Source organism: Phoca vitulina, unplaced genomic scaffold, assembly GCF_004348235.1.
Source record: "Phoca vitulina isolate PV1807 unplaced genomic scaffold, GSC_HSeal_1.0 scaffold6, whole genome shotgun sequence".
NCBI lineage: Eukaryota > Metazoa > Chordata > Mammalia > Carnivora > Phocidae > Phoca > Phoca vitulina.
Window position 1 is genome coordinate 67,638,981 of NW_022589709.1, and position 26,653 is coordinate 67,665,633.

A 26,653-nucleotide genomic window follows, 5' to 3' on the forward strand; every position below is an offset into this window, starting at 1 on the left:
TGCAAAGTTATTTCATCACAAAAATGATAAAACATCATTATAGTTCAAGTAAAATTCAACTTCATGTGAAAATTTATATTATTAAATTCTCTTTATCTTTCACTTCATTATTTACCTGACCACAATCTGATAATAGAAACAGAGCTTTAATCTCATTAATCACCCTTCTGATATTTTAGATGGCTTTAACATACCTTTAAAAGCCTTGAAATCTTCCCACTTAGAAATCAAGATAGTATGTTCATTATAATCATACTCAGGAAATCTAGTGATTATAAATAATTCAAAAAGTATTTGAAATCTGAAGATGAAAAATAAAGTGCAAACCTGCATCTCTCCTTTCTCATCAGGTTTAGCTGGTTTTGCAGCCTCAGTAGCTGAATTTTTCAGACTTTCTTTGCTACAGCGCAGGAGTACTTCAACTACATATAAAGGATCCAGTTCACCAGAATTAGGCTAGAAGAAAATAAGATAAAAGAAGCTCATTATTAAATACTGGCCCACAAATTTTAAGTTCCATTGGTACAGGGACTATGTTCTCAGCATTTAGCATTATGAATGGCACATACTCCACAGTAAATGTTTATTTCATGAAATGAAGGCTGTCCTTCATCCTTCAACATGCTCCACTGGATGAGAAAACATAGAAATTACTTGATACTTATGAATTCAGATGAGATTGTGTGTGTGTGTGTTCAGGGTGGTATGGCTGGAGACTTGATACTTATGAATTTAAATAGTAGGAGCTGTCCTCCCTCTGCCCATTTCCCTGCTCACACTCTCTCTAAAATAAATCTTAAAAAAAAATAGTATGAGTCATTAATTGACATAAAATGCCATTTTAAGTTTCCAATGATTAGTTTATAATTTTAATATTATAATAGAATTAGAAAAAGAAACCATAAGAAATCAACAGTTTCAGAAAATAAAACTGTATCTTCAAATTATCCTAATTAAACAACATGAAAATTATACTGAACGTAGATTACTTTATTGCCTAGTACACTGGCACCTCTATAATGTGGTTTTATATAATTTTATTTTGTCTTTTATATTCTCTAATAAAAATATGATTCTCAAGATCCAAGGATTAATTACATCTGTAACTTATGATAATTTGCTTAACAGCAGTATCTTTCAAATAGCAAAAAGATATTTTTCTTTGGTCTTTTTAATTCAATTATTTGAGTGATCCTTTTGCATAAAATAGATAAAAGGAAAGTTATTTTGATTGAGGAGCGAACACGTCAAAGATTTAACTGCTTGGTATCCCCTAGGCACAGTTACTGTTCAAAACTGAAAAACTTTCGAGAAATGACAAACTCATACCTACGATCTATTTCTGCACTAAACTACCAATCGCTTAACAAATACGTTTCCAAATACAAACCAAAAATACAACCATAATTATCTTAAATTATTGAATTCAAATTTCTGAATACATACGCTCCATTCCTCAAAACCCAGTGTTTTTCTCCACATACTTTTTTTTCCCCAAAATATGGTTATTTTAAAATAAGTTTCATCAAAACATTCTTCATTTTGGTATAGACACAAACCAAAGCTGAATAGTATTTTCAATTAAGTCTGTAGCTGCAAAGATTATGTATTTATGTAAAGCTTAGTCAATATAAAATGATTTTATAAAACAATGAGCTAAGAAGTTATGACCCAACTGTTAATCTTCCAGAAGACAAAAGACTGTAAGGAGAATCAATGACTGTTATCTTTGCTTCCAGAGGGGAAAAACGCCTCTGTGTAAGTTACATTCCAGTTTGATGAATGAATTAACTCCAAAGTGTTAGGTGACGAGTATTTAAACAAAACTAATCTACGATTTATGAACAATCTGTAATGTATCTAGATAATCTAAAACTGTCTTGTTGGGTTTAGTTCCAATTCTATAGATTTTATTTTTAAATTTAATATTCTTCCTCTGTAAGTGAAAACAATCAAAGAAGTGACCATTGGAACTCAAGTATACCTATGTAAAGCTACCAAAATCACTCACATTACAGAGATATCCTTAAGTGTTACTATGGGAGCACACTTCAAAGACTCTGTATTGAGGCATTAAGTGGAAATTTGCTGTTAAAAATATTTCTTAAAGATTATAAAATAATTCGGGGCGCCCACAGGGCTCAGTTGATTAAGCATCTGACTTGATTTTGGCTCAAGTCATGATTTCAGAGTTGGGCTCTGTGCTGAGTGTGAGGCCTGCTTAAGACTCTCTCTCCCTCTCCCTTTGTCCCTCCCCCTGCTTGCATGCTTTCTCTCTCTGTATCAAAAAGAAAAAAAAAAAAAAGATTGTAAAATCGTTCTCACTGAACTACTTCTAAGCTCTACACTGTGGTAAAGGTGGATCCACAATGTCATCCTTCACATAAGAAAATAGTTACTAAATATTCTAGTTAGCTTAATGATTGTCTTAGTATAAATTCTTTTAATTTTTACACCTATGTCCTTATTTTTAACTTCCTAAACATATAATTGAACTTTCTTTTTCCTAACTTTTCATTCCTTTTAAAATGTGGCCAATTCCATACTAAAGTGGAAATTACCAGATTAAAATATAATTTTGATGAAAATTTCAAGTTTGTAGAATGTAAAGAAACAATATAAAATAAATACTGACAATCACATTTTGATCTCTTTAAAATGCTTCAAATATCTTCTTCCTTAGTGTGTATTTTTCCTGTCTCTACACCAAACCCTATTAACCACAAAAATCTCTGTATTAGTATTCTGGCCTAGATTACAAAATCAATAAAAAAAGTATTTCATGTTTTTAGTGAACAAATGTAAGCAACTCAGTGGAGAAATCAGTTTCACCACCAATTTAAGCAGAAAAAAAAAGTGAAATGTGTTCTTCTCTATTCCCCATTTCATTATTTGCCTAAAAGAATTCTCATCAGCTGGCACTACTTTTATACATGGATTAAGGACCAAGAGAGGTAAATCACTTAAAAACTTGTTCACTATGTATGTGTGTGCAAATGTAATTATAATTATGTTAGGTATAATTTTTCTCCCTTAAAAATATAAAACCTGAGATCAATTACCAGCATGACAGCATGAGTAGCGCATCACACACCCAGCTCCCTAGCAAACTTGAGAAAGTTCTAAAAAACCAACCATGTAAAGTCTCTGGAAATGGTTCTAAGGGCACATAGCAAGTGAAGAAACATCTATTCAAGAAAGTCCACAAAATTCATTAGGAAAACATAAGTCTGATATCTAAACCAAGATCACTCCCACCTCATTTCTCCTAGCTCAGCAAGACAAAAACTGCAGACTAGTGAAGCAAAAGGGCTCCCTCTCCCTGCAGCTCTTAGTTGGAGGGCAATCTTTCCAGAAGGCATAGGATGGCAGCATTTCTTATCCTGCTCCCACCCGCTAATAAGCAAAAGTTCTGGGCAAGTGAGGCTGAGTGGTGGGGACACTTCTTCTGCCCAGCCACCAATGGTTGGCCAGAGACTCTATCTTAGGTGTGGTACTGCTAAGAATACTGGGGCCTCAACTGCCCTTGTTTACCCTGCCTTTAAGGCACTGCTGTCATGCTGGGAGAGGCAAGCTATAAAGACCTGATGCTTAGGGCACCTGGGTCTCTCAGTTGGTTAAGCATCCTACTCTTGATTTCAGCTCAGGTCATGATCTCAGGGTCCTGGGATTAAGCCCTACATGGCGCTCCCCACTCAGCAGGGGTCTGCTGGTCTCCCTCTCTCAGCCCCCCCCATACATGCTAAGTAAATAAAATCTTAAAAAAAAAAAAAAAAGATTTGAGGATACTGCCTCCATGCTTCATGTAGTCCACAGGTCCTAATGTCACTCAAAAGGAAGAAGGTTATGAGTGGGGGTGGAACAGACTTCACTCAATCGAGCTAATGACTAAACTAATAAACAAGCAAATAACAATGTACCTGTGTGAGGGGAGGGAAGGAGGGACCAGTTCCAAGAGTACTACAATATATTATTTAAAATGTCTAATTTCAAAGAAAAAATTGTAGGACATGAACAGAAAAGTATGATTCCAGAACTAAGTATCAGAAAAAAGCAGGTAACAGAAGAAAAATGCCTGTGAGAGTGACCAGATACTGGATTAAACAAAGACTTAAATGAAGCCAGTATAAATATTTTCAAACAACTAAGGGAATCATAATTAAAGAAGTGAAGGAAGGTAAAATAACAATGTCATATCAAATAGAGAATAGCAATAAAGAGATAGATGTGATAAAAACCACCAAAAAGGAAATTCTTGAATTCATAAGTACAAGTATGCCTGAAATGAAAGAAATCACTAGAGGGGCTCAAGAGATCTGAAGTAGCAGAAGAAAGCAGCAGCACATCTGTACATAGCCTGATAGATTACATAACCCAAAAAATGGGGAATAAAAAAGGAGACAATGAACAGAACCTCAGACAAATGTAGCATACCAGTAAGTACAATAATATACCCATAATGTGAGTACCAGGAGAAGACAGAAAGAGATGAAAAAATATCTGATGAAATAATGGCTGAAAATGTCCCAAATTAACTGAAAAATATTAATCTACATACTCGGGAAATTCAATGGACTCCAAGTAAAATAAATATAAAGAGATGAGCAGAGACACATCATAATAAAAATGCAGAAAGCCAAAACAAAGGAGAGAATCTTGAAATCAGCAAGAGGAAAAAAAAAAAAAAAGACTCCTCTCTTACAGGGGACCACAATAAGATTAACAGCAGAAACTTCTCAGCAAAAACAATGGAGACCAGAAGGCAGTGGATTGGCATATTCACAGAAAAACACTTGTTAACCAAGAATCTATAAATCCACCAAAGTTATCTTTCAAAAACAGATATTCCCAGATAAAAACAGAATTTGTTGCTAGCAGAACCCACTTTATAAAAAATACGAGAAATTCTTGAGGCTGAAAGCAAGTGATACTAGACATTAATCTGAATCTACATGAATAAACAGAGCACTGGTAAAGGTAATTATGTAACTATAAAAGACAGTATAAAAATTATTTCTTTTTCTACTAAATGATTTAAAAATGAAATAATACATATATATTGAATTGTTAAGTCTGCAACATATAGGAATGTAGTATATTTTCCAATAATGGCACAAAGGAGGTGGGTAGGAGCAAAGTTGTACTGAGCTAAGGCAAAAACTCCAGATGGTAACTTGAATCCATAGGATCCAATAAAATAAACCAGAAATGATAATGAGATTAATACACAAAAGCTATAAATACTTGCTCTTTCTTCTCTAAGCTTCTTTATAAATCATAAAATCATATTAAGTAGTAATTATAGCATGTATTGTTGGGTTTGTAACATAGATTATATGACAAAAAGAGGGAAAATGGAACAAATGTATATGGGAATAATGTCTCTACATCTCATTGGAATTCAGTATAAATCTGAAACTTATTCTATTAAGTTAACATGGAAATACTGGAAAGGCCCTAACAACCACTAAGAAAATAACAAAAAATAGAGATGTAGAGAAAAAAATATAAAAAGTAGAGAAAGAAATCATTAAAATAAACTGAAAAAAAAAAAAAGCTGAAATGTTATGTTAGAACATAAGCACTCAATGCAAAAGAAAGCAGTAAAGGAAGACTAGAAAAACAAAAGAAACTATAGAAAACAAAAAGCACAATGACAGCCACAAATTCAACGATATCAATAACACTAAATGTGAATAGATTAACCAACTGATTAAGGAACCCTAAAAAGAGGCAGAGATTTTTCAGACTGAATTAAAAAAGATCCAACTATGCGGTCTATAGGAGACACACTTTAATTGACAGAAATGAAGGGAGAAACAGAAATTCAAAAATAATAGTTGAGTCTTCAATACCTTACTTTAATGCATAGAACGAATAGACAAAAGATCTGCAAGAAAAGAAACAGAAGACTTGAACAACACCATAAACGAACCAGACCTAACAGACATCTATAGAATATCTCACCCAAAACAGAATATACATTCTTCTCAACTGCATATAAACATTCTGCAGGAAAGACCATATGTCAGGCCATTAAACAAATTTCAATAAATTCAAAAGGACTGAAATAATGCCAATTATTTCTCAAACAAGAAAGGAATGACATTAGAAATCAAAAACAGAAATTTGGGGATTTCATGAATATATGGAAATTAACGCACTCCTAAATAGCCAGTGGGTCAAAGAAGAAATCAAAAGAGAAATTAGACAATACTTGGAAGTAAATGAAAATGAAGAAAAATATACCAAAACTTATGGGATGCAGATAAACTATTACCCTGGAGGGGAATTTACAGGCATAAATGCCTGTATTAAACTGGAAGAAAGATTTCAAATTAATAACCTGACCTCTTACCTTAAGACAATAAAAAAAGAACAGAAAACTAAAACTGAAGCTAGCAGATATAAGGATTAACAAAAATGGAGCAGAAATTAATGAAATTGAAAAATAGAAAAATCAATGAAACCAAAAGCTGGTTCTTTGAGATCAACAAAATTGACATTTAGCTAGATGAAAGATTCAAATTATTAGAATGAGAAATGAAGGAGGAGACATTTACTAACCACCTTCTGGAAATAAAAAGGATTATAAATTAATATCATGAACAATTATATACAAGTAAATTAGGTAACTTAGATGAAATGGACTAATTTCTAAGAAAGCAAATCATTGAAATTGACCCAAGAAGAAATAAACAATCTGAACAGACCCTATAAAACTGACTTAATAATCATAAACTACACTCAAAGAAAAGCCCAGGCCCAGGTGTTCTCACTGCCAAAGTCTTCCAATTAAAAAAAAATTAATACCATTTCTTCAAAAACTTGTCAAAAAACAGAAGAGAAGGGGAACACTTCCAAATTCATTATGAGGCCAGCACTAACCTGTTAACCAAACCCAGACAAAAACATCCCAAGAAAACTATAGACTGGTATCTCCTGTGAATGTAGATGCAAAAGTCTTCTGCAATATACTAGCAAAATGAATCCAGCAACAAATAAAATGAATAATGCAGCATGACCAAGTGGGATTTATCCAGGAATCCAAAGTTGATTTAACATTTAAAAATCAATTAACCTAATATACCACATCAGAATAAATGCCAGATGGAATTAAAAACAAACACATGATTATCTGAATAGGTACATAAAAAGCATTTGACAAAATACAACAATCTTTCATAACAAAAATACTCAACAAATTATGAATAGAAAGAAACTTCCTCAACTTGGTAAAGGACACTTAAAAACCCAGAGCTAACATCATTCATAACGGATAAACACTGGATGTTTCCCCCCTAAATTTGGAAAAAGACTAGGATATCTGCTCTCATCAGCTCTATTAATATTGTACTTGAGGTTTTAACCATAACAAGTAGGCAAAAAAAGAACTAAAATGCATCCAGATTGAAAAGGGAGAAAACCATCTCTATTTGCAGATACAACATGGTCTTGTATACAGAAAAAAAGTATAAAATTTATACTTGAAAAACAATAAATTACCAAATAAGAATATCTAAATAAGGGGCGCCTGGGTGGCTCAGCCAGTTAAGCAACCGACTCCTGATTTCAGCAAGGATCATGAATGATCTCAGGGTTGTGAAATGGAGCCCCATGTCCAGCTCCTCACTCAGCGGGGAGTATGCTCTGCCTCCCACCCCAAGCTTGCGTGCGCTCTCTCTCAATAAATCTTTAAAAAAAAAAAAAAAGTCTGTAAATATGAGGGAAAACACGCTGTGTTCATGACTGAAAGACTCAATTATGTTAAGACAGCAATATTCTTCAAGCTGATACACAGATTCAGTGTAAGCCCTCTCAGAATTCCAGCTGACTTCTTTGTAAAAACTGACAAGCAGATAATCAAATTCATATGAAACTGTAAGGATCCCAGAATAGCCAAAACAATCTTGAAAAGAAGAACAAAGTTGGAGAACTCATAAATCTATTTTTTTTGAAACTTAATTACAAAGATATGGTAAATGAAGACCATATGGTACCGGCACTGGGATGGACACAGAGGTCAATGGAATGGAACTGAAAGTCTAGAATAAAGTCTACGATCTTCTGAGTTTTGACGAGGATGACATGATCATTTAATGAGGAAAGAGTTTTCCAGTAACCAGGGCTAGGACAAGAATGAAGCTGGACCCTTACCTTATACCACATACAAAAATTAACTGAAAATGGATCAGGGACCTAAATATAATAGGTAAAACTATAAAACTCTTAGAAGAGCGGCTGGCATTGTTGGGTGTCGGTGTCTTGGCATCTGGGTGACTCGACGTGATTGCATCCAGTGTCCTTGCATTCGCTAACAGGTCAAAATGCAGATCTTCGTGAAGACCCTAACCGGCAAGACCATCACCCTGGAGGTGGAGGCCAGTGACACCATCGAAAATGTGAAGGCCAAGATCCAAGATAAAGAGGGCATCCCCCCTGACCAGCAGAGGCTCATTTTTGCAGGCAAGCAGCTGGAAGATGGCCGCACTCTTTCTGATTATAACATCCAGAAAGAGTCGACCCTGCACCTGGTTCTGCACCTGAGGGGTGGCATGCAGATCTTCGTGAAGACCCTAACCGGCAAGACCATCACCCTGGAGGTGGAGCCCAGTGACACCATTGAAAATGTGAAGGCGAATATCCAATATAAAGAGGGCATCCCCCCTGACCAGCAGAGGCTTATCTTTGCCAGCAAGCAGATGGAAGATGGCCGCACTCTTTCTGATTACAATATCCAGAAAGAGTCAACTCTCCACCTGGTTCTCCATCTGAGGGGTGGCTGTTAATTCTTCAGTCTTGAATTCATAGTGCCCAATGATGGCATTGCTCTGCACTATAGCCATTTGCCCCAATTTAAGTTTAGAAATTACCAGTTTCAGTAATAGCTGAATCACTGGTTTTCTCAATAGCTGTTCAAAATGTTAATGAAAGTTTCATTGCATGGTAGCATGAAAAAAAAAAAAAGTCTTAGAAGAAAACACAGAGGTAAATCTTCATGACCTTGATGTTGGCAGTTAATTTTTATATATGACATCAAAACCATGAGTAACAAGGAAAAAAAAAGATTTAATTTGAATTACATCAAAATTAAAAACTTGTGCTTCAAAGGACACTATTAAGAAAGTAAAAATCCACAAAATGGGAGATAAATATCTGGAAATCAAATATCATAAAGAACTCATATAACTTAGTAATAAAATGACAACTCAATTTGAATGTGGGTGGGCAAAAGAGCTGAAAACACCTCTCCAAAGAATATACAAATGGCCAATAAGCACATAAAAAGATCCTTGGCAATATTAGTCATCAGGGAAATACAAATCAAGACCACAATGAGATACCACTATATACTGAGTGTAATCAAAAAGTCAGATATTAAGTGTTGGTGAGAATGTGAAGAAATAAAAACCATCATACATTGTTAATGGGAATGCGAAATGGTGCAGCCACTTTAGAAAACAACTTGGCAGTTCTTTAAATGGTTATACGGTATCCACAGGATCCAGCAATTTCACTCCCAAGAGAAATGAAAACTATGTCCACATAAAAACTCAGACATCGATGTTTATAGGGGCATTATTCATAATAGCCCAGAGGTAGAAACAATCCAAATGTCTATCAACTCATGAATGGATAAACAAAATGTCATGTATCTGTACAATGGAATGCTATTCAATCACAAAAAAGAACAAAGTGCTAATATACACAACATGCTTAAACCCTGGAAACATGCTAAGAAGCCAGTCACAAAACACCATATCACAATTCAATTTTATGAAATATTCAGAATAGGCAATCTATAGAGAGTAGATTAGTAGCTGTTCAGGATTGAGGGTATGGGAGCACAGGGTGGAATGACAAAAGTTTCCTTTTCCTTCTGAGAGGATGAAAATGTTCTAAAATCGATTGTGGTGATGGTGAATTTACTAAAAGTCACTGACTAAACAGTACAGTATATAAATAATATCTCAGTAAAACTGTTGAAAAAACAAACATATAAGTAATGTAAAACCTACAGTGAAAGAAATATATAGCACTTCAGTACACTACAAGTAAAAATATTCTGCCCTAGCAATATTCTCTTAGATATAGACAAGTTATGGAATGAGTAAACTGGCAAAGGCTTTTCCACCATGGGTTATATAAGTATGAATGGAACCACAACATTTAGCATTTACGGCCACACTTTTCATTGTACACGAAAAACAGAACTTAATAGCTGTCAGAAGTTTAAATGAAGACTATCCTTTCAAGTTCTTCTCAAGGAAGATCATACCTATGTTACTAATAATTATTCCAAAAGAAAATAGTGTGTGTCTTTGGAAGGGAGAAGAGGTAGGCAAGCATTTTATAGTTTTCCCATGGCTAAAGGTGGTGAAATAGAAAATATAAAAGCCTGTAAGTCATATCTGAGTTCTAGTCAGGCTCAAAGGAATAATACCCATGCAATCTTCGTCCAGGTTAAAATTCCAAGCTTTACTTCATTGTATATTTAAAATAAGGTGGTGGTGGTGGGGGAACACACAGAATGAGAGGCAAACTTTATCCAGTTTAATACTGTTGGCTCAATACAGCCAACTTTTCACATACCTAAGTTTGAAATCTTATCATCACTAAAGCTCCCCCCAACTTCCCAACAAGACTGTCCATTCTAGTTCTTCAGTATCCTCCATCTGAACCCTTATTCTATTACCATCTTCCTTCCAACTCACCCAAAAAGAGTTAAGTCTCCTTAATTGACAAACTTGTATCTACTATGCTATCTCTTTCAATATCCTTCAAACACTGTCAATACAGTAACTTCTGATCAGATCAATCTCTTCCTCAAAAATAAACAGATTAAAAAAGCAAACAACCAAACTAAACCCAAGCAAACCAATCAACCAACTAATCTTCGAACACCTACCAGTGCTTTCACATGTTTAGATACCTAGACTGAATATACTCAAATCTGTATTTTAACCATTTTCTGTGATTAACTTCAATATTTCTAAAAGATTTCACTTTTTACCTGAAATGTTCTGGGCCTGCTGCATATCGCTGCTCCTCCAGCAGTAAATTTCCATCAAATGAATGCTACTCATTCTCCAAGGTTCCTTTAAAAATTTTAAATTATCTTCCTAATTAGATGCCATCTCTAATAGCTCAGACATAATTTCTTCCTCCTCTGTGCTCCAAATGCACTTTACTTATATCTTTACTAAAGTATTTATACTATTCTGCCTTTTATTTTCATTATCTGCTTTCTGCTATTCATCAAATGAGTAAGCACAGAGATTTTGTGTCTGTGGTCAATGAACGCTTATTAAATTGGGATCAAATGAGATAACAAGTGTGACAATACTTGGAAAACAAATCTTATAATTACTAATGAAGATGGTAATGTATCAAAATAGTAGTAACAAACTAAATATCCTTAAGAAGCTCCTCAGTGGGATTAATCACAGATCATTCACCAAAACAGCCATCACAAACCTATGAAATTTTATTTATTTGAGAGAGAGCATAAGCAGGAGAGGGGCAGAGGGAGAGAGGGAAGCAGAATCCCCAGAGCAGGGAGCCTGATGCGGGGCTTGAACTCAAGACCCTGAGATCATGACCTGAGCTGAAGGCAGATGCTGAACCGAATGTACCACCCAGGTGCCCCCAAACCTATGAACTTGGTTCTCCCAACAAATGGCTTCATTATCTCTAAATTCATTTACGTATTTCAGGAGTAACTTCCAGTCCCAAAGCTTAATTCCTACTTACTCTATACCCAGATGGAACAAAGTTAACGACAACAAAATCATGACATGGTCAACCTTATGAGAATGCAGATATCTTATGCAAACTGTTCTTTTTTTTTTTTTTTAAGGATGCTCCACACCCAGCGTGGAGCCCAGTGTGGGGCCTGAACTCACGACCAAGATCAAGACCTGAGCTGAGATCAAGAATTAGATGCCCAATGTACTAAGCCACCCAGGTGCTCTGCAAACTATTCATTTTTAAAGATAAAGAAAAATATACATGGAGATACAAAATGCTGCCTGAGGTCACATATTGGGAGACAAAATGTCACAGGGTGGCTAACTTAATTTCAAGATAGTCACTCATCTAACACAGTAACAAAATCTTCCTTAATTTTACACATAATCTTTTCAAAATATTTATATAAATAATGACCAAAGCCAACTTTATTACTGTTTTCCCTTAGAGAGAATAAGTAAAACCTAACTAGTTCTAATACCTTTTCTTCAACTATTATATACCTAAATCAAAATTCTAGTTTTCCCTATCAGAAACTAATTCTAATATTCAATTTAAAGAGTAAAATTATAAAAAGTACTGATGAATTCAAAGAAGACATGTAAACTGTCATGAAATTAAAATTTGTTGTTTGGAAAATAATAGCACTTTGAAGACAAAATTTAAGATTATTCAAAAATGTAATTCCTTATGGCAGAATTTATTATAGCTTCTCTTACTGTAACGCTATTTCTACTTTGATCAATTTCATGAGTCTGAAAAAACTTTTTACTAGAAATTTATATATGATTCTACCTTAAGGGCAATGGTTTACCTTAACATTTGACTTCTTTGAGAAATTTACCACTACTCCCCAGCCAAAATCATCTCCTTCATTCTTCACCTAAAAAGAAAGGGAAGCAAGTAAATAAAAACATTTATGTTCAAAAGCCAATTTTATAGACTTCCTTGCCCACATTATAGGCTAATAAAACTTTGAGTTTTCCTGGTAAAATATTTTTTGAAAGATTGGTTAAACTTAAGGAAAAAGATATTAACCCCAAAGAAAAAAATCACCACCAAATATCATAGGCCTCTAAAACAGCAACAATAGGAATATCTCCGTTGGCAAACAAATTTCTAAAATGATATGACGTATCTGTTCTGAGACTATATGAAATCTTTAATATTTTATAGCTAATGAATTCATCCAGGGCTTAAAACTGCTTCTATTTTTTGATTTCATAACTGGAGATATTTTATATGTCAATTCCAAAAGTGTCTCCTTCGATTTATATCCCCCAAAATGAAAATCAGTGGAGATTAAAAGGCCTTCACACATGATCCCACCCCCAATCAATTCCACGTGAACAGTGTAAAACAATATAATTATTATAGAACAACAATTAGCATCTTCACCCAAAAATGACATACCTTTACCAAACGACCTGGCTGTAGAAATGGTAAGCAATACTTTGGTTTATGAATGTATTCTTCAATTTCTTTACCCAGTTTGGCAAGCTGCTGTCTAATCTTATAATAAATAATGACACTTTCCTCATTTGGTATTACTATTTTATTATACTGTTCTTCTGAGTTCTTTACCTCTGTAAATAAAACACAAGTATTAAAAAAATACTTTATGTAAAATTATACAAAGATACATCTGTTTTCCTACTACAAATGTAGGAAACAAAGTCAGCTTGCATAGATTAGAAATTTTGTGGAAAAACTTCAGAGATAACTGCACATCATCCTGAGTCTTTTCTTTCTACATTAAGGTTCTACATTAAAGTCCCCCAACTCACTAATTGTGAATCCTCAAATTGAGTCTGAATTGGCAATGATCATATCTGCTGAGTTGTTTCTCTCCTATAGACATGGGAGAGGATATTAACTAATTAAGAATTCTAGGCCTACATTGTTCAACAGAGCACTGTACTATAAAACTCTTTGTAATGGTAGAAATGTGCTAGGTCAACTTTTTTTCAATATACTACCAGCAGACACCAGCCATATGTGGCTATTTAAATTAAAATTAATGAAAATTAAATATTTAGCTCCTCAATAGCACTAGCACAATTTCAAATACTCAACTGTCAGTAACTCAGCTGGTTACTGACTTCTGGACTTGAATAGCACAGATACAGAACATTTCCACCACTGCAGAAAGTCCCTTTAGACAGAACTATTTTGGACCTTTTAAGTAATATGTTGCTTTAAATTTCATCAAGAATCCAATTTGCTACTGTCATGAGACCTCCACCACCATCAGGGTCTAGGTTGCTAAAACTGAGAACAGGCAATTCAACTACAGTTCTTTCTCCACTCAGTCAACAGCCAAAACATAGGCTCTTTTCCCCAAATTTTCTCGTAGCTCATCTAACCATCGATGATAGCATTTCCTGCTCAAATTCTTGCTGACCTCCCTTCCTCACTCATTTCATTATGCCTCCATCCCATTGTGAACAAACACTATTTCAATTGGGAGTAAAATACACAAAACATAAAACTCACCATTAATATATTTAGTACATTCACAACTTATGCAACTATCACCATCACATAGTTCTAAAATATTTTCATTGCTCTAAAAGGAAACTCCATATCCACTGGGCAAACACTCATTTCTTCCTTCCCTCAGCCCCTGACAACCTTTCTGTCTACTTTCTATCTGTAAGGATTTATCTACTCTAGATATTTCATATATATGCAATCACAGTATACCAAGGCCTTTTGTGTTTGGCTTCCTACACTGAGCATGTTTTCGGGGTTCATCCATGTGATAGCAGCATAGCATGTATCAGTACTTCACTCCTTTTTATGGCTGAATATTATTTCACTATTTGGGTATACCATTTTAGTGATCTGTTTACCAGGTGATGGACTTTGAATTATTTCCACCTTTCAGCTACTGTGAATAGTGTTTTTATAAACATTGATGCACGTGTTTTTGTTTGAAAATTTCTTTTTTTGGTTATAGACCCAGGAATGGAAACGTTGAGCATCTTTTTCATGTGCTTGTTTGTTGGCTAACAGTTTATCTTCTTTGGAGAAATCTATTCAAATACTTCGTCCATTTAAAAATTAGACTATTTGTCTGTTTTTTAATTATAAGAGTTCTTTCCATATTCTGGAAACTAGACCCGTATCAGATATGTGTTTTGCAAATTATTTTCTCCCATTCTGTGGGCTTTCTTTCTACTTTCTGTTGGTATCTACTGAGGTACAAAAGTTTTCAATTTTGATTAAATCAAATTTACTTTTTCTTCTGTTGCTTGTGCTTTTAGTGTCTTATTTAAGAAACCACTGCCAAATCCAAGGTTATAGGGATTTATATGTATGGTTTCTTCTAAGTGTTTTATGGTTTCAGCTCTTATACTTAGGACTTTCATTCAATTTCAATTAATTTTAATATATGGTAAGGATCCAATTTCATTCTTTTACATATGGCTATCCCACTGCCCCAAGAGCATGTGTTGAAAATCAAGTGACCACAGGTGTATGGGTTTACTTCTAGACTCTCAATTCTATTCCATTGATCAAACTCCTCTATTAAATCTGTGTTTTAGTTTCTTTATCCACAAAATTAAGATAACAAAAATACCCATACTCCCTAAGACTAGAATTAGAGATTAACTGACAGAAGATATGGAAAGTACTTAGCTAAGAGTATAGCACAGAGTAAACATTCAGGGAGGATATGACAACGGTTTTATTATTATTTTTATTATCATCTTCAACATTCTCACAGACTGCTCCCTCAAACTTCTGGTCTTTTGCATTCCCTCAGGCATAATACATCATCTTGATTATTTTTAAATGAACTGCAAGTCTTCTTATAGGAAATGAAATCCATTCACTGAAGACTAGAAAGCTATTCTTAACACATATTATGGCAACAGACATTACCAAAAAGAGAAACAATTAGAAAACTATAAAAGAATATTGGACAGACTAAAGTCAGTAAGAAGTTTTGAAATGAAAACTACACAGAAATATTAATACTGCTGCCCCATCTAAATTACAGAGTAACACGGTTTGCAGGAATCAGTGAAACAATAAGCACTGACAGGAGGAGTTTAGGGAGACTATAAACATCTGCTTGGATGCTTAAATACTGCTCCCCATCCTCTATTCCAAATCACTTCTGTGCTCAGACCATTTTACTAATGAGTCAAAAGTCTGAGACATTTTAAGAAGTCACATGTATTTTATATCTAGGATTCTAACTACAGCTCTATACAACTGCAGAAAGTAAGTGTAGTCAATCAAATAGTAGAGGAACCTGAGTATAAGAAGCTGGCTTCACTGCAGTGTAGACCACAGGAAAGTCTCAATATCTTAGGAAACAGCATGTGAGAGATACTCCAATAAACTCTTAAGAGAGTTTGCAAACAATTTCCTCTTTTTGAGGGACAGGAGAGGTGGTGGTTCCAAAGATATATTAATGTCCTATAACATGTGCACAGATACAGACCTGGGAGTGATGGGAAAATGGACTGCTATTCCCAGTACTGAGCAAATTTTCTAACAGGTTAAAGTTTAAATGGCTTTACTGACCTACAGCAATACTATCAGTAGTTAAAACAAGTACTCAGTGACCATTTAACATAAATTATCTCATTTAATTCTCATGAACTGGATGAACTAGTTATTATCCCAGCAGTTTAGATGAGCAAACTAAAGCTCAGATAGTCTTGAATCAAACCCATGTTTAACTTCACAGCTCTTGCTATTAACCATGGTATTACCTTTAATGACACTAAAGATTAAAGTTAACTTTGCATTTTTCCTTTCAGTATGGAAACAGTGAAATCCTCTAAGTTTTACTCTATAGCTCACTGGAAAATCTAAAAAATGAAAAACATCTCATGTATGCCAGCCATCTAAGTTTGTTACAAAACATAAAGCACTGTAAGTTATAAAATAAAGATTAATTCTATACTTCCAAAGACAACAGTCTACATTTTAATTTGGATATACTAATGTGAAAATAATACCAGCTCTCTTGAAAAAGTTCTAGCAGTATCAACAGCAAAAAGAATGAAACCCTTACTAATAATAACTAAAAATGAGAATAAACTGCATTCAATATGTATTCTGCATTTTTAAAGCATACAGGATAGCCTTTATCACCTCTAACCATTTCCTTCTACACTATTATGACTCTGGTCATACCACTCAGTCCTGCAAATTGTAGTAAAGGTGGTGCAATTCCGTCATCAATTCTTTTATCATTTTTTTTTTTAAAGATTTTATTCACTTATTTGACAGAGAGAGACACAGTGAGAGAGGGAACACAAGCAGGGGGAGTGGGAGAGGGAGAAGCAGGTTTCCCGCTGAGCAGGGAGCCCGATGCGGGGCTTGATCCCAGGACCCTGGGATCATGACCTGAGCCTAAGGCAGACTGAGCCACTCAGGCGCCCCTCTCTTTCATCATTTAAATTTCTACCTTTTCCCATTAAAATGTCTGTTCTACATTTGACATTTCATTTTTTTGTTTATGAGCTTCAAAAGGTCTTTGCCCTTTAAAAACATGGGTAGGGAAAGCAGGGATAATTCAAGCAGAAGAATAAGCAAGTGTATAGTAGCAGTACCAGGAAGTGCAGATTATGTTATTCACAATCCCTTTGAAAGCTAAGTCAGTCAGAGCCACCCTGAATATAGCAGCAGCTGGGGACTGGAGAGACAGAGGACAGGGGAATGGAAAATGATGGTAATGTTTAAGTTCAGAATAGGTAACAGAGTGTTTGTCAAAGTCATATTTAAGAATTTGAGTCCAGTGAGAAGTCATAAAACAATGGTTTAAATAAATGGGAAAATACTTATTTCTCGCTCTATCCCCAACCATATCTGGGATATTTTCTATGGAATTATAGAAGAATAATATAAAGTGAAGTTTAAACAGTAATTTATTGGTTGTTAGAATACACTATTTTTACAAAGAAGAAAAAGAATCAAAGGTTGGTACACCAATGTGCATCCTATTTCTCTTATTCAGCCACAAAACCAGTCTAACTGCTGGCTGTGTGTGTGTATAATTACCCTAGTCATGCATGACCCAGTGCTAACTGCTTAGTAGCAATATTGTAAAGTTTAAATCTTTTTTAAAGTATTAAGCTGATTTGGGGTGCCCGGGTGGCTCAGTCAGTTAAGCATCCGACCCTTGGTTTGGGCCCAGGTCATGATCTAAGGGTTGTGGGTTTGAGCCCCGCGTTGGGCTCTGCACTTAGTGTGGAGTCTGCTTGTGCCTCTCCCTCTGCTTCTCCTCCGCTCTCTATCTCAAATAAATAAATATAAATAAAATCTTAAAAAAAATATTAAGCTGATTTATAACCTTGTGGTTCAATACAGCATCTGAAATTTCGACATATGAGGTAAAATTAACAGATTTCCTTTTTACTACTAATCTGATTAAAATACTCTAATTCACACCCAAATCCACAATGCACTTAAATCTTGTTGATACTGTTTTTTTATTCTATTACTATAATTTTTTTTTTTTTTTTGCAGGAGAAAGAGATTTATAGCCCCTTAAAAAATATGGTTCCCCAGGTCACCTGGGTGGTGCAGTCAGTTAAGTGTCCAACTCTTGGTTTCAGCTCAGACTGTGATCTCATGGTCATGGGACTGAGCCCTACACTGGGCTCCACGCTCATTGTGGATTCTGCTTGAGATTCTCTCTCACTCTCCCTCTGCCCCTCCCCCAGTGCTCGTGTGCTCTCTCTCTGAAATAAATAAATAAATCTTTAAAAATAAATAAATAAAAAATACGGTTCCTTGACAAAAGAATCATTTCTCTTTGCTAAGGCCATAGGTATTCACCAAGACAAATGGCATCAAACACTATACAAGAAAATAATAAAGGTAATCTGAAATTACACATTTGCCATTAATTTTATAAGGTGTATTTGACTTAACTTCCCTAGGCCTTTATTTTTTATTATTTTTTTCAGTCTTCACCTATTTTTTACTGGAAGTCCATGTGTTACCTTTATTTATTGTATTTCAAATCACTGTACTTTTACTTTTGTGAAAAGACTACCTGTATTTTCTAGTACAAAAAAGGACCTAAAAGTTATTTCGGGAATGGAGAGAAATATCCAACTTAAATAATGAAGAAGTACACCATAATTACTGCTGCACTGCAGACATTTTTGCATTTCCCATGTTTCTTAAATATCTTGTCTAATAACTTACAATATAAAGAGCAGTTATGAAAAATAGACATTTACTTCTAAAGTCTGAGAAAAACCTGTTGGCATTGGATAACCAATCATTGGCAGAGCTGCAGTAGCAAGATATGCATATGCCTGTTGGTTCATACCATTGTGCATCTTTGGACATTACTTCCACTGCTGAGTGCTATCATAACCATTCTGTTAAGTGCCTGTTGGATTACCAGTCCTAAAAATGGTCTCTAGACCAGCAGACACAAAATTACTTCCAAAGCTCTGACTGGTATAAATTGCAGCACAGCAAATACCATTCTGAGTTTCTCCCCCCAAATCTCTCTTAAGCAGACTAGAGTAACCTCTGTCATAATTTTCCCTGTCTCTGAAGGTATTAAATCCAGCCCTTTTGCCCAAAGAGTATCTGTCCCAATGGTCATCCTTCAAGCCTCTTCCACCCCTGGAACAACCTGAACCTCTGTCTTTGAGAAACTAAATCAACTTGGGATTAACTGCTCTTGATTAGCTTCATGAAACACAGATAAGATTGCTCACTTGTTTTAGTTATTAGGTGTAAAGAAAGTATATGCTGTGCCTGTTTTGATACTGTAAGCAGCTCTTCCAATTCGATGACTATAATCCTCTGAGGAGTTAGGGTAGTCATAACTGATGACAAATTCCACATCTTCCACTTCTAGCCCTTGAGGCCACATCTATAGCAATCAGAATAGGAGATTATCCATTTATGAATTCATTTAGAACCCAGTCACGCTCCTGCTGACCCTTGTCAGCATGAATACCGATGGTGGACCACACATCTCTCATTTTTCTAGTAAGCTCATCACATCTTTTTTTGGTTTCAACAAAAACAATGGTTTTATTCTACTCTTCACTCATGATCTCTTCCATTAGATGAGTAAGTTCTTCATCCTTTTCTACATCATGACACATATCCACAATCTGAAGAATGTTGTCGTTTGCACTCAGTTCTAGTGCACCAATGTTTCTATGAATGTGGTCTTTAAGGAAATCTTCATCAAGCTGTCTGTCTTCTTTTGGCCAAGTTGCACTCCGCATTAGAGTTTGCCTATCAGGTCTTATCGGACCCACAATCTTCCTTGTTTGGTTCGAAGCCCCTATCAAGCATTCTATCTACTTTATTAAGGACAGGCAGATGGTTCTTCTCAGATTGGTTTTCCCACACTCTAAAAAGTCAATCAGTCTTCCAGGTGTTACAATACAGATTTCCACCTCTCTCCAAATCACAAATTTGTGATCCCTTGAGAACACCACCATAGTTGCTAGTGGACCTCTAGCAACATACTCTTTAGTATTCAGCAGCTACTTGCTGTACCTGTTGGGCCAGTTCCCAAGTTGGTGTCAGCACCAAGCAAATAGGCCCATCACCTTTCTCTAGGAATGGCTGATGACTGACGTGGATGACAGCAGGCAGCAAATACGACAATGTTTTCCTAGATCCAGTCTGTGCTACTCCAGCCATATCCAATCCACTTAGAGCACTGGTCAACCCTGAGCTTGAGTAACAGTAGGTTCAGTAAAATTCTGTCTTGCAGTCACATCCATTACGTTTGCAGGGAAGTTTGCTTCATAAAGAGTCAGAACTAGCTTTGGGCAGTTGTGACCTCTAACTGTAATTTCCTTAGTCCTTCTGTATGTCTCCATCTCTTGTGCTGTGCATCTAGCCAAATCAAGCTGTTCTTGATAAAAATTCTTCTCAAATTTGGGCAGCTCATCAAGATTCCATTTGTTTTTTACTAGTTTTTCCCCCAGAGTTTCCAAACTGCTTTCCAGATAGGGGCCCAGCCCTATTTCCTCCAAATCAAGGTGCACCAAAGCTGCGGGTTTCTACAAGATGATACTGCTCCTTGTTCACTGCCTGGTGACAAAATATTGTTTTACAGTGATACATATCTTGTAAGTCGGTATTTGCAAAGTTATTATCTCAGTGTCTCTGGTTGAGGACATGGAATGGTATCACCCAAAGCCAGATTTGCTCTGTGGCCAGCAACTGGGGCAGCTGAGGACAGGACACATGAAGTATCTGGGGGTTCAATCTTCCAGTTATTTGCCAATGATTGGTTCCTACATGGCTGATAAGGTATAATCAGAATCTGAAGGGGAAGCCATAGCATTTAGCAATGAGTGGTGTGGGGATTCAAGGAGGAGGGAGTCCTAGGTCTTTAAGAAAAAAAATCCGTAAAATGATGCCAAAGCTCCTTCCAACTCTATAGTTTGTAATGAAGAAGCCTCTCTTAAGACCTGAGAAATTAATGTAAGAGGAAATAACTATGATCTATCATCCAGGTAAGGGTAAAGAAAAAGAAAAAAAAATTTAACACACTTGGATGTTCTAAGCCTTTTTCTTTTGAGGCCATTATTATAATTTATTTACTTTTAGCTACATAAAAATTGAGTTGAGTATACTAACACTTGTGATAGAAAAGTATCTCAAATTTGCCTTTATTGTTAAGTAAATCATAGCACATTTACAAAATGGAAATACTGTGTAATCATAAAAATCACTTTCAAAGGATACTTCAGATTAAATTTTAAAAAGCTAGAATCATTGAGCTAGTAATGAATGTAAAGTATTAACACAAGGCTAGGCATACGGTAAATATTTAACAAAAGATACTAATATAAGTACCATCGTTACTTTTATAAAAACTGTATACAGTAGTCCTCCCCCCTTATCCACAGTTTTGCTTTCTGTGGTTTCAGTTACTTGTGTTCAAATACAGTCTAAAAACAGATGACCTTCTTTCTGACATACTATCAGGTCAACAGAAGCCTAACACTACATCACAGTGACTATGTCATTTACCTCAGTTCACCTCATTATGTAGGCATTTTATCATCTCACGTCATCACAAGAAAGGTGAGTATAGTGTAAGATATTTTTAGAGAGACCACATTCACATAACTTTTATTACAATATATTGTTATAATTGTTCTATTAGTTACTGTTGTTAATCCCTTAGTGTGCCTAATTTATAAATTAAACTTTATCAAAAGAATGTATGTATGTATACAAAAAAATGTATATATAGGGTTCAGTACTATCTGTGATGTCAGATATCCACTGGGAATCTTGGAACACGTAACCGTGGATAAGGGAGAACGAATGTATTTAAGCCCACCTTAAAAAAAAAAAAAACACCTTTGTATGAGAAAGAAAAAAGAACTATGAAGTGTTGTGGCTGGCTCTGTATAAGGTTACAAATGATTTTAACTTTCCCCTGTATCTTTTGCTCAATTTTCCGGTTTTTCTTCTTGACAGTGAAAAAATAGTTCTATGCACTATTTTTACAGGATCTACCAAAACCAGTATTTTCAATCTTTGCCTCTGTTTTAGATTTTAATCAGCTCTATACGATGATCAGCCAAAATATTCTCTAAGGTAAGGATCAATACACAATTCTACTTGAACAGAGTTACCATAGAACACTTTCTGAACTTTAGAAAGCATTATCATAATAGGAGCTAGAAATTCTAAAATGGCTGAACTCAAATCCCAGTTAGAATATTAAATTTCCTTATTTATAAACTTATGCTGTGGCACTCTTTTAAAATGAGAAAACAGTACAAGGGCAAGAATAATACACATGCTTCTTACAGGTCAAATTTTAATATACCAGGTTTTTGTTATATCATGACTCATGAACATGAGCTATCATGTAATATGCCTGTAACAATAAATTATATTAAATCTGAACCAACTACAGAAAGGTATACTAGCAGGGTTTTCTTTTATTTTAGAATGTTCTAGTCGGTTATAATGACCAGATCGCAGTTCTCACTTTATGTAAAAATCAAGATATAACTAACCAAAAAATAAACAATGCCCTAGGCGGTCAATAATGCAATAATTGTGCTATTTACTCTACTGGTTAAGAAGACTCTGTTATAGTAATTTTATACTTACTCTCTACTACTCCTGGAATTGCTCTATAATGCTGAAACTGGTAGAAGGATTTTTCCAACATGTACTCGGGATTAATTTCTTCTACACGTAGTAAGTTCAAAACCATGTTGTAGGTCAAATGGAAAGCACTATTTAGAGGATCAGCTGAGCCCTAAGAGAAAAAAAAAAAAATGTCAATGTTGTGATTTTTTTCAAATAAAATTTACATAGATACCTATTAAACTGCTTAATAATTTTTTTAAAGATTTTATTTTTATTTGAGAGAGTGCATGCACGCACGAGCGGAGGGCAGAGGGAGAGGGAGATGAGCGGGAGCCCAATGTGGGCTCGATCCCAGGACCCTGAGATCATGACCTGAGCCAAAGGCAGATGCTTAACTGACTGAGCCACCCAGGCATCCCAAAACTGCTTAATAATTTAATCCATGTTAAGGAATACTATAGAAATGTATTAAGTTCTTTCTTTTAAATGACCAATACAAAGTGATAAATAGTTGATCTTTAGGAAAGTGAAGGGAGAAAGTCCACTAAGAAACAACAGTACTAGTTAAAATACCGTTTACCAAGTATGTTTAGCTCTCTCTAGGCACTTGGTAAGATTATACTTTCTGCCCCACCCCCCCGTGGGTGGGGCAAATAAATTGTAATGATGTGTCACTTTTTGGCCAAGTATTTAATTGCTGGTGTGAAAAGCTATCTTTTCCCTCTGGCACAGTGACTGTTAATGTTCAAGATGGTGGTTTCTCCATCATCTTGCATCCTTAAGAATAAGCACAACCTCCTCTATAAACCTGCATTGAACAAGAGAAATAAACCTTTAAGTAACTGAGATTTAGGTTTGTTACTGCAGCATAACCTAGTCTGTGCTGACAGAGTACACTAAATTCATTTCAGAATGATATTTAGATAAAAATTAGCACCTTAAAACTCAGCTGCCTGAAGTGACATAAAACTGAAGCATTCCCCACCCGCCAAATTTACAGACCATTCTTTATCTACATTATCTGAGTCTCTTAACTCAAACAAAAGACCTTGTGCACAAAGCACCCCTGCTGGGAACTAAAACTACCCCCTCAAGGACTTCCTTGAGCCAGAATGACTCCACTCATGACTAATCCCAAAAGGATGAATAACTTGACCTGCAATGCCCACCTGCACATACCCTTTGTCCCACATTTTCCTTATATAAACCTGTGAAGTATTTTTGGCACTTTGGAGACAGTCTTTGAAACACTAGTACTCTGTCTTCCTGGTATTGGCCTGACTGAAATAAATTCCTTTTTTGTTTCACCACCACTTGCTGCTCTTTGAATTTATACCTGCTCTGTTTGGGACCCCCCAGAGCCAGATGCTCTTGCACCCTCTATGCCCCAGCTACAATAGGAGAATAACTAAATTCTTGGGAGATGCATGCTGAAATATTTAGAAATTAAGTGTCACAAAGTATGCTTACGTATTTCTAAATGGCACAGTGAAATACACAAATACTCTTAGGGTGGTCAGGGGCTCTTAAATTGAGGTCCACAGACCAACCTGATAGCCTAATTCTAAATGGACACATACACGATTTTATGAGAAGCAGAGCTTTCATCACAGTCTTAACTGAAAGTACTCCTTAACTCCTGAAAAATTAAGAGCCATTCACCTTAGGGGCACAGTTACTAACTCCCTAAAACCTTGATGTTTATGAACTTTCCTTGAAAATAAGGCCAAAGGGAGATGTGAAGTTAGTATGAAAACCAAATTCTTGGAGGAGAGAGGAATTTAAAGACAACTTCAGCTATTTTACAATATTGCAGACGCAGCCCTTACTTTTCTGTTATTTTTTTTGTATTATTACCTCCTCAGAAATTTGGGGCTTCAATATTACCACTGTTTACTTCTAAGCTCAAGCTCTGCTTCTGTATTCTTGATTGCTGTAGCATACACCTCGGAATTTTCAGTTACCTGAAACTCAGCTTGGCATTTTGACGTTGTAGCTAAGTGAGCCCAAGACAGTCCCAACCTACATCTGCTGTATTGGTATAATTATTAAAAGCACCCTTTCCACTCCTACAGTAACCTAATTTGGGTGATAAATAATAATAATAATATGGCTAAACTATCTAAAATGAAATTTATGTCTCTTGCTCTTTCCCATTCCTGGGTTTCACCCTTACAAAGATTAATGGTTAGTGAGATTACTGATTTTGTCACCAGCCAGACCCCCAAGCCCTGACCTTTACTGCTTACCTGCTTATACTCTATGACCTCTGTCCCACAGTCTCCCTTAAGCTCTTCCTTCTAGTTGATCTCTTAAGTGAGGCCTAACATCCTGCGAGGGAAACCGAAACTACCCCTCAAGCAGTAACAACTGCTCTGATGAGGAGCTCCCAGACCACCCAGACCAGTCTGAATTCAATCCCAGACTTTCATCTGCACAGATGAACCAAAGGACTGACAGTTACTTTAGCTCATTTTAATACGAAAATCTCCGCCAAAGGAAGAACACAAGCTTCGTTTATATAACATACAATGTATGTGTAGGCAATGTTTCATTAAGGTGCGTGCCTTATGCCTACTTCCACACATGATGACAAGACTAAATATTCATCCTAACCCTAAATGCAAGGAATCCATTCACCCTTGCTCAAGAATCACAACTTTGGAAGTTATTCCCTGTGATCTCCCTATTTGCTGCAAATAAAATCCTTTGTGTGACAACCCCACCTGCTGTAACTTCTGTGGCTCTGCAAGGAGTAAACTTAGTTCAATTTTAATTTGATTAATGGGCAATGAAATTAACATTTAAATTCCGATTTTGGTCTTTCTTCTGCTTTATCCCTTTTTAAAATTGTAATCAACCAACGGTTGCAGATTATTTCCTCAATATATCTTAGATCAGTTCTTTTGTTTCTTTACCACTGCCATCATCTACTTCAAAGTTTCATCAAATCTGATCTAGATCACTACAGCTCTAGAAATCAAAATCCAACCCCCACTCCTACCCCAACCCTTTAGGGCTTGCAGCAGGATCCATTTCCTCCATAAAGCCTTAAATCACAATCATCTAGTCTAGAATTATCCCAAATTTTCCTGAATTGGAGTTATTAGGTACTGTGCCATTGAGTCAATGCTGCTCTTGTTCACTGTTCTGTAGCTGATGTAAATAGATTCCCCAAGTTTAAAAATGACCACATCTACTAAGCATGTGCCAATCACTGTACTAATACTTAAATAAATTTTGAATTCACAATATTCCTAACAAAACTGTCTTAAACAAGAAACAGGTTCAGAGATGTGGAGAGACTTGCCCAGGCTAAAGAGGTAGGAGATAAATTTTACAGCATCTCTGGGCTGAAGTTCTCCCAGAGGGCAAATTCAAAATGGAACTTATTTCACATCGCTGTTTTTCAATATTCACATTACTAAAATTATAGGAACCCTCAAATGTTGATCAAGTATTTCTCAACTTTTTTTTTTTTAAGATTTTATTTATTTATTTGACAGAGAGAGACACAGCGAGAGAGGGAACACAAACAGGGGGAGTAGGAAAAACAGGCTTCCCACGGAGTGGAGAGCTTGATGCGGGGCTCAATCCCAGGACCCTGGGATCATGACCTGAGCAGAAGGCAGACACGTAATGACTGAGTCACCCAGGCGCCCCACTCAACTTTTTATATATTTAATTTGATCAGACAAATTATAAAATTTTTAAATGATATATCAACAGAAAGCCCAAAAGAGGGTCACCTAATATTTAACTTCGAACAACAAAAGCAGCCAGTGCTAAGATTTTAAACTTAAGCTTCATTCTAGAAAAA

General features: G+C 35.6%; 2 protein-coding genes and 1 pseudogene across 2 annotated transcripts in view; 1 reads left to right on the forward strand and 2 right to left on the reverse strand.

Annotated features, from left to right (window-relative positions):
* MTREX (Mtr4 exosome RNA helicase) overlaps window positions 1-26,653 on the reverse strand; it is a 114,759-nt gene that overhangs the window by 45,830 nt on the left and 42,276 nt on the right. Inside the window, exons 16-19 of the mRNA XM_032404412.1 lie at window positions 22,852-23,002; window positions 13,165-13,337; window positions 12,566-12,634; window positions 328-456 (exon numbers count right to left, since the gene is read on the reverse strand). Coding sequence (XP_032260303.1) covers window positions 328-456; window positions 12,566-12,634; window positions 13,165-13,337; window positions 22,852-23,002 — 522 coding nt within the window. The remainder of the gene's footprint in view (window positions 1-327; window positions 457-12,565; window positions 12,635-13,164; window positions 13,338-22,851; window positions 23,003-26,653) is intronic.
* LOC116632431 (polyubiquitin-like) lies at window positions 8,237-8,874 on the forward strand. The gene has a single exon (XM_032404418.1). It carries the CDS (start codon window positions 8,328-8,330, stop codon window positions 8,787-8,789), a length of 462 nt encoding a protein of 153 aa, XP_032260309.1. The 5' UTR covers window positions 8,237-8,327; the 3' UTR covers window positions 8,790-8,874.
* On the reverse strand, window positions 18,460-21,301 carry LOC116631978 (annotated as a pseudogene).